General features: G+C 43.9%; 1 protein-coding gene across 2 annotated transcripts in view; it reads right to left on the bottom strand.

Annotated features, from left to right (window-relative positions):
* The window catches only part of LOC118392300 (synapsin-3-like), a 112,771-nt gene that overhangs the window by 63,644 nt on the left and 39,749 nt on the right, over positions 1 to 9,378 (bottom strand). For both annotated transcript variants that reach the window (XM_052460107.1, XM_052460108.1), the window contains exons 5-6: positions 1,448 to 1,604; positions 753 to 842 (exon numbers count right to left, since the gene is read on the bottom strand). In XM_052460107.1, the coding sequence (XP_052316067.1) occupies positions 753 to 842; positions 1,448 to 1,604 (247 nt within the window). The remainder of the gene's footprint in view (positions 1 to 752; positions 843 to 1,447; positions 1,605 to 9,378) is intronic.

Here is a 9,378-nt window from a genome sequence, read left to right as displayed (position 1 = left end):
ACCTGACCTTGATATCACAGATATTGCTATAATAAAAAAAATCTGTCTCGTCAGGAGCTACACTACGTAATGGAATTACACAATTGTTCCAACTTGCACATTCAACTTTGCATCCGTTAGATTACACCAGTAAATAGTTAACACATTAAATATTGCTTTATAAATACCATAAAAAATTGTTGAGAACGTGGTAGCAAGCGCAAACAAGGCTCTCACTAATCAATCCCACCTGTTTGGCATTGGCCTAGAAAATGTTAATAAAAAATTGCCCAGCTGCTACACTTGATAGTTTGGAGCAACCTTAAGCCTACTGAACTGCCACTGTCTCTCTAAGATCTATGGGGTTTAGTGTTGTGATGCCCATAGTGTTGCACTGAGACATAACAAAATCATTATGAGGACAACATTCTTTAAGTGGTCTGTGTTTTCGCTGCTTGAAGTACCATAAACTCAACTGACGGGGATTGGAAGCTACAACCAGAGAATATGAAGTTGGGCATTATGCAAACAGGAGTTGTTTGCCACAACTCTGGCTGAGACATTCAGCGTGAATGTTTACACTTGACGCCAAAGGAAATATTTTGCCTCCCACTCTTTTTCTACCCCAAATTAGACAAGTGTCACAAGGGCAATATCAAGATTATCTGAAAAACATACAGAGTTCATACATTCCCAGAGTGCTGTGTCAATATGAAGATGGTAATGCAGTAAAGAGGAACACACATTAGAAACAGTGTCAGGAAGGCGCTCACCATCTGTGTGTGGTTGGGGTAGAAGGTCTGTTCGTTCAGTGGGAATTTCTCTGGGCCCAGGGAGTGGTAGAGCTTAATCATGTGGGAAAACTGCAAGCAGAAACAAAACGAGACGCCAAGCTATAGTAGTTACTGTATATAGAAGGCAGGATAGAAAGTGTCTTAGACTACATCTGTAGTTATCTGGAATTTATAGCACCAAAGAAAACACAATCATTGGACATTTGCACTGATTTCAGTCCTAGATTAAATTATTTTTATTTTTTTAAATAAAACTGACACCGTGAAAGCTGAATGCAGCCCTATCCATTAAAAAGGTTTTTAGGTAGAAACTTTGACCTCAAACATTCAGAAATTGAGAGAATTCTAAAAAAGGTAAGTTCCGGAATGTTTTGTCTACTACCACCAACATGTTTTGTCTGGGTTTTAAAGACTAGCCATGGTACAAATGTAACATGGCCCGGCTCCAGCGCACCTTGCCAGGTAACCTCTGTCCTGTTAAAACAGGGTGAATAATAACAGGTATTACTGGAGGACCCTGGTCTTGTGGTTTCAGAGACAGGCGTTATGGCTCCTTTTAATAGCCCAAATAAATCAGTCTGCGGCTGCCGCTAAGGGCTTCTTCTTTATGGTTAAGATGTAGGGGGTGATGGAGGAAGGAAAGGAGGTAAGTAGGCAGGTTATGGATCACGCACCACCCAGGGTTTGCTGCAGAAGTTGTAGATGGAGAGCAGGGAGTTGATGCTGGCGACTCCCCCGTACTGAAGGCCAATCACCAGGCTCCTGAAGTCTTCACCCGGAGTCATGCTGTAGGCATGCTGGCGAATCAGGACAAAGTCTGGCTTGAAGGATCTGGAGAAAGACAAAACAAAGTGGGACATGAGATAACGGAAACCAACAACATTCTTCGTTCCTGATGTCAAGGTAAAGTACAAGGGCACATTCTACCATCCTGACTTTCACATAATCTGCTTCGCCAATTAACAAAACATTGATACAAACAGGAAGAACGCATTAATGTCAGCTAACATCTGTCCCACTGGGCACACGCTGTTTGAATCAAATTTTTCCACATCATTTCAATGAAATTACATTGAACCTCCTTGGAATTGACGCCCAGTTGCGTGTGCCTGCTGATGACACTTCATTACACTGTAAAGACAGCCAACCTGTTGTCAGTAGGGCATTTTAGAGACCTGGATAATGATACGAATTTAGCTTTGGTATATACAGTAAATTACCAAGATTGGTGCATGCATACTGTTCTTCATTACGGACTTCGTCACTCAAGTTCCAGACCTCAAGCAGTCGAACTATAACGACAGTAGCCATCGTAGAGCATTTCCAAAGTCCAACACAGCAGCTGTAACTGCTCAGAGCCCAGACCGATAGTATCTGTCACCGCATTAACACGTTAAGATTACATGCAGCTCACTATTTACAAGTTGGAAAAAAGCTCCATTATTCAAAGGCCGTAGGAGGAGTGCGAACAAAGGAACGCTGGTCAGAGAAGCTAATCTTCTTGACCATCTAGCCAATTAACGCAGCCTAATCCCTCTCATTACAAACTGTTCTGGGAACAGGGCCAAGTAACCCATCAGGGACCCGGGAGGATTGTATCACATCTGGCTATGATTAAGATAAAGAGGGAGAAAATTCCACTCTTTAAGGCAGGTATACAGGGATGTTTCCCCCAAAAGGCAAATTCAGCTTAGATTCAGGTAGGTGGGCTATCTTGGATGGATCTGTGCTGAGGGATGTAAATTAAGTTCTGTCAGATGGCTGTCAACTGTTAGGAATGCTCGATTATTGTAATTTACAGTTTGGTGAATGGTACCATTTTGATGTATCCGTCTGAAGTCATTGCTTCGACTTGATAAGCTGTTGAAAGTTATTTCCAGGGTACTTTAGCTGATCTCAATGAATCAATGTCTAGAAAGCTCTGGCAAAAGTACTTGGTGTTGATTGAGTTGAGATTGCTATATTTACACTTTTGTCTTTTAGCAGACGCTCGTATCCAGAGCGACTCACAGGAATGCGTGCAGACATTTTCGTACTGGTCCCCCGTGGGAATCGAAACCAACAACCCTGGTGTTGCAAGCGTCATGCTTTACCAACTGGGCTCACACACACGGAGCCATGGAAGTGTTGCTTATGTAAGACAGACGACTTGAGACAACTCAGGACTCAGCGGATCAGTGAGAGCTGTCGTGGTCACGGCGACACGAAGACTACAGCTGCTCTCTTTAAAATGTTGTGCTCACTGCTCAGCCAAGGTGGCACTGGACCAAGTGCTCACTGCACACTGCTCAGCCACAGTAGTGGCACTGGACCAAGGGCCGATCTATTTCTGCATCTGTTTATTAAGGGACAGACTGATACAAACCTTGCGCATACCATGCCCACATCACATGCACTGGTATCTGATGCACCAAGTTTGTCCTTTTAATATAACTTCACTTTCACTTACAATACTGGGATGAGGTAGGTAGATTGGGTTGGCTATTTACAGCTGCAGTGATTGGTTAGCTGCTCAATTAGCTGATGTTTAAAGTTAGTGAGGGAAGTACAAGTCTCCAGCTTCAGCGATTTTTGCAATTTGTTCCAGTCACTGGCAGCAGAGAACTGGAAGGAAAGACGGCCAAAGCTATTGTTGGCTTTGGTGATGACCAGTGAGATATACCTGCTGGAGCACGTGCTCCATGACCAGTGGCTGCTGTTATCATGACCAGTGAGGTGAGAAAGTGGAGCTTTACCTAGCATAAACTTAGATGACCTGGAGCCAGTGGGTCTGGCGACGAGTATGTAGCGAGGGCCAGCCGACTAGAGTATACAGGTCGCAGTGGTATAAGGGGCTTTGGTGACAAAACGGATGGCACTGTGATAGACGGCTAATAGCGGCTTATGTGAGCAGCCAAAGGCTTATGCTGCATGTACCGATCTGCACAACCTATTTACTGCTCATCATTAGCATAGAAGTGCAGGTTGTGATCATGAGATTGTTTTTAGCCAGGCTACAGCTAATAGCAGCATTGCCCTATAAAGCTACAGCATTAACACACTTATTCCAGTCATTAACTTTGTTATCAGTCCTTCTGCCCGAGTAATGCTCACTGCGGGTTGTGAATCACATCAAAGCTGTGTATTAAATGTATTTTGTGCTTTACGATCCCAAATCGCTCAGGCCCAATGGTGATCACTTCATGGCCAATATGCTAATGCACCCTTTAAATTGTTCATCAGTGTAGCAATAAAGGAATGTTTAATGGGGACGGAGATGATGATGCAGAGATGTGAGGTAGGGATGCGCTGTATTTGTGGAATTGAAGATTCTGCTTTATTAGCCAAATGGAATTGGGTTCCTTAGGGAGAGGGGGTGAGCAGAGTGGGAGCTATAAACACAACAGATCGGTCCCACACACACTAGTCCAGGCCATAGTCACTTCTACTGGGCGTCTTGCTGGTGCATGTTCGGCGTGTGTTACAGGTCAGTTGGCTTTGATGGTAACCATGGCAACTGCTTTAAATTGCAGCAAACTGTGGGACAGGATTTATTGGAACATTTGCATTAATGAACTTAGGCATTACCCTTTTACTCCTGTAATTGGGCTTTCAGTGTAGATGCAGTTTCTGTGTTGGTGCGGTGTTGAATCAGGGAGCAGATTGTCCCCATGTGTGAAGTCAGTGCTACTGGGGCAGGGAGGTAGGATATTACCATCGTGATAAACAAACACATTTGTGGCCATGGCCGTTTGTGTCAGACCTTGAAGCATGTCAGGGGAGGGGGGGAGACAACCAGTCAAACATGACAATCGCCTGCCATTCTATTCTCTAAGTAAATGCATCTTCCCCCATCTTTGACCTTTTCATCGACTCCTCTGGGAGATCTATTTGGAATTGCAATTTATGTACATTTATCCTTGTAATGCCCTCATGCCAGCCTCAAAAGGTCCACTGGTAGAGTAATCTCCCTCCAATCTGTCTGACTCAGGTTGATAAGGGTAATATGGCTCAACCTCACAAAGTGTTCCACAAAAGGTCACGCGTGTTGACTGCAGCGCATTGCTCTGAACAAGAGGACATTGTTTTATTGTGCACCCGTTAGGTCTACAGGGAGCGTCCGTAAGGGACAGTTATCGCCACACACCAAGCCCAGACCAGCTTTGAAGAATGGATGGAGAATGACGGGAGAGTGAAAGAGCAGGGGGTGTGCGAGGTACATACGTATGTGACAAAGTACACCATTTTCAGGTACCACTTTTGGTTTGTGAGTGCTACTTTTAGAACTACTGGCTAAAAAGTAATGGAGCATCACTCACTCTGAGCCGTTGCGCCCGCCCTGCCACGTCATTGGATAACGCTGGGCAGGTCTCTTGATAGTGGTCATTTAAATGAGAGGGCCTGAAGCTCATTGGCTAGAACTAGGGATTTCAAATCAAACCTTTTGTCACATGCGCCAAATACAATGTGTAGACCTTACCGTGAAATGCTTACTTACAAGCCCTTAACCAACAATGGAGTTCAAGAAAGAGTTATTTATTTTTACACACACACACACACACACACACATATATATATATATAAAGTAACAATAGAATGGCTATATACAGGGGGTACCGGTACCGAGTCTATGTGCAGTGGTACAGGTTAGTCTAGGTCATTTGTACATGTAGGTAGAAGTAAAGTGACTATGCATAGACAATAACAGCAAAAAACAGTAGTCTGTGTGGCCATTTGATTAATTGTTCAGCAGTCTTATGGCTTAGGGGCAGAAGCTGCTAAGGAGCCTTTTGGTCCTAGACTTGGCGCTCCGGTATCGCTTGCCATGCGGTAGCAGAGAGAACAATCTATGACTTGGTTGACTGGAGGCTTTGACAATTTTGGGGGCTTTCCTCTGACATGGCTAGTATATAGGTCCTGGATTTCATGGCAAATTGAGGTAAGGCATTCATTCTGCTCATAGACTATGCATGTATGAACTACACATTGACACATCTGCTCCCTGGGTGCCGAACACGTGGATGTCGATTAAGGCAGCCCTCTGCACCACTCTGATTCAGAGGGGTTGGATTAAATGTGGAAGAGACACTTCAGTTTAATGCATTCAGTTGTACAACTGACTAGGTGTCCCCCTTTCCTTTCCAAAGCGGTAGGTTTAAAAAAAAGTACATTTAAAAAAAAGATACTTTGTCACCAAAGTACCGGAACATGTCTTTAACTACAAAGAAAGAGAGGGAAGTGAGAGAGAATGAGTACAGTAAAATATGCATTTGGGAGAGGAACATGTTCTGGACCATTTGGACTATTCGGAGCAGCGGTTGTACCGTCACGGTCACAGGCAGACCTGGCTGCAGCTCAGGACCATGATGGGCGGTGGCGCAGTCATGCGGTAGAGCCTGCCAGTAAAGACCACTGCTGTGGCCATGGTCCAGTGAGGAATGCATGCAGAGCTCCTATGGAGCACAGAGGGTCAGAGAAATGGTGAATACACCTCTTACCCTGGCAAGAAAACACAAGACATACACCGAGTGTATAAAACACTAGGAACCACCTGCTCTTTCCAATCAGTGTAGGGAGGAGACAGATTAAATAAGGATTTGTAAGCCTCGAGACAATTGAGCCATATATTTTGTATGCACCATTCAGAGAGTGAATGGGAAAGACAAAATATTTAAGTGCATTTGAACAGGGTATGGTAGCAGGTGCACCGGTTTGAGTGTGTCAAGAACCGCAACGCTGCTGGGTTTTTCACTCAGTTTCCTGTGTGTATCAAGAATGGCACACCACCCAAAGGACATCCAGCCAACTTGACACAACTGTGGGAAGCATTGGAGTCAACCTGAGCCAGCATCCCAGTGGAACACTTGTCACCTTGTAGAGTCCATGCACCCAACGAATTGAGGCTGTTCAGATGGCAAAAAGGGGGTGCAACAACATTAGGAAGGTGTTGCTAATGTTTTGTACACTCAGTGTAGTGGGTAAGAGACCGTTAATTCCAGCAGAAAATGTGATCTTCGGTCTACATGACAGACAAATTAAGTTGCGCACTTCCACTGTTAATATGAAAAGCATCAGATGTGAATTGCGGTGCAGGAGCGAGTCAGAGATATAAGCATTAGTAAGTTACCTATAGCAGAAAGGGAAATTTGTGTTATGAGTTAGTGGTTTAGAGGGACCATTTGTATTCATGAAAACATTACAGAATTGGCATCAGGACTAATTCTGAGCTGTATAGTATTTGTATTAATGTCTGGTGGTGGTGCTTTTGGGGGAAATCATCCTGAGGTTTGTTAAGCACATGCCTGACTTCAGCGTGTCTGTCTGTGAGCTGGATTCATTTGCTATGTTATAAGACTACCGCATCTGAGGTATTAGGTCTGATTGAATTACAGTAGCAAGGGTCTTCAGTGGAAAAAAAAGTGATTCAATTGTGTAGGTGCGCGCATGACACGTCGGTCTCAATTCTGGGGTCGATTTTGGTGTACATATGAGGTACACGCTACTTTACGTGTGTGAACCTGTGTATGTGTACAGAGTGAGTGTGTGTTTAGGTGACATGAAACGTCTGTGGTTGGTTTTGGTTCAGTAATCTACATCGGAGGTAATCTAAGGAGAGCCAGGCCCCGTCACAATGCGTCTGCCTCAGGACTCAAGGTGTCTGGTAGGGTTGGTTATGGTAGCTTACGGCACAGAGAATTAGAAAAATAATAATATACAAGTATCTGCTGATGCAATATCCCTGCTCCATCTGTGAGACTGACCGCAGGTCTGGGGGTGAGGACAGGGAGGAATGCAGAGGGAGGACGGGCCCCTGCAGTCAACCATGACAGAGTTAGGAACTCCCACTGCCGGTCTGCTACGAAATAGTATGGCTCTGGATAAGCAAGGTGCATTGTCATTCAGTTTAGTTCTTGGCGCTACACAATGCATGAACATACAAATGTAAAAGCAGGTGAGCATGGTATGTAAATCAAAAACAAATCTACAGAGACAAATGTGTTCTCGTCTCTGGAAGTGTTCAAGGACAGTGAAATCCACACGTCTCCAGGTATGGAGGAACTAACTGTGTTCAATTGAAGAGTTTAAAATTCCAAAACGCTATATATACACAAACATTTGTGAAAATGTAAATGAGCTTTTATTGTTTATAGAAATTATGAAAGAGAACGGTGCGTTTCACCATCTAATCATGACATAGGGTTGTTCAATGACATAGGCATTTGTTTAAAATAACTTGGTTTCATTAAGTATTTTGCTAAATGGTATTCATTCACCTTACACTCAGAAAAATAAGTAGTACTGCTAGGTTTTACAGTCAAATGTAAAAAATAATTATATCATTTATGTACAATTATATTCTAATTCAATACAGTAATATGAGTTCTGTATGTAAAACATTTACACTTGACATTTTAGTATGACCGACAGCACAACGGTCAACCTGATCTAGTCCTGTGGTAGCTCTCTAAAAAACAGACTCTTATGTACACTAGTAATCGCTTTGCCAAAACATGCCTGTTGTCCTTGGCATGCCTAAAAAGCACTTTGCCCTCTAAACACAGCTGGGTACTTACACCACCCTGAGGGACCCCAAGTCAGATAAGACAGGCATAGTGAGGTCTCTGGAAGCTGTCAAACAGTATAACCGATCCTGCCCTCTATAACGGCCCTTCACTTGACCTAATTAATCCAGCACCTATAATGTGAGTGGGGGTGTTTTCATTATACGTTGCATGCACATAACAGGTAAACAAGCGGCCATATTGAAATCGCCCAGCCCAGTCCAGGCAGACAGGCATTTGCTCATTCACATCACAGCGTATTGCTGCCAGCATGGCTGGGCAGGATGCTGTTTCCCATTACCCTAATCACCTCCCTGATTGGATTTCAGTTCATTCGTCACAGGAGGAGCAGGACTGGAGAAGAAACCTTTGGCTGTGCTGATCGGAGTCCTTTTGCTGTGGCTAATCATGCTCCATTGCTATAATCGTGAAACACTTTGCCAGACCAGTGTTTCTGCTTTAAGTTAAAGTTCAGCAGCTGGGCTGGAGGGGTTTGGCAGAAATAGCAAAAGAAAAGCAAAAATAAAATAAACAGGTGACTGCACGTTTTGGACGCGCCTCTTGCGCGAACGAGAACGCACCATATATGCTCAAAAACATGCCTACCTCTACGCCATGACAGAAAATAACAAGGGCAGAACCACTTGAAGTCCTCTGATAGCCAGTAACAGAAGGTCCTACTAATGTCATCATAAGAGTACGAAGTCATGTACAAAAGTGTGTATCTTCACATTATGCTTTTAAAAAATCTAAATGTAAAAGCTGTTTGTGCTCCCATATAAGTGCATGTGCAGTTACATTGGCATCGGCCGCATCAAAACCCACAGAGTAATAGTGCACTTGTTACGGTTTAGTTGATATATGACAAACAAGCGAAAACCATGCACTTCTAAGAAGTTCCACTTGGATAAAAAAAAGTCTGAAACCACAGAACTGTGAGAAAGTGTGCTCCCTTGATAGGCCAGTAGAGGAGAGGTGGGGGAAGTGTTTAGGGAGCGCACCCGTAGCCAGATGTCAAGGGTCAGAATGCTGAACGGATCACGACCCTTCTTTATGCAGCCCTG

This window comes from Oncorhynchus keta, chromosome 13 (assembly GCF_023373465.1).
Source record: "Oncorhynchus keta strain PuntledgeMale-10-30-2019 chromosome 13, Oket_V2, whole genome shotgun sequence".
Classification (NCBI taxonomy): domain Eukaryota; kingdom Metazoa; phylum Chordata; class Actinopteri; order Salmoniformes; family Salmonidae; genus Oncorhynchus; species Oncorhynchus keta.
The sequence above is the reverse complement of the archived record's forward strand: the minus strand, read 5'-3'. Positions and strand labels throughout refer to the sequence as shown.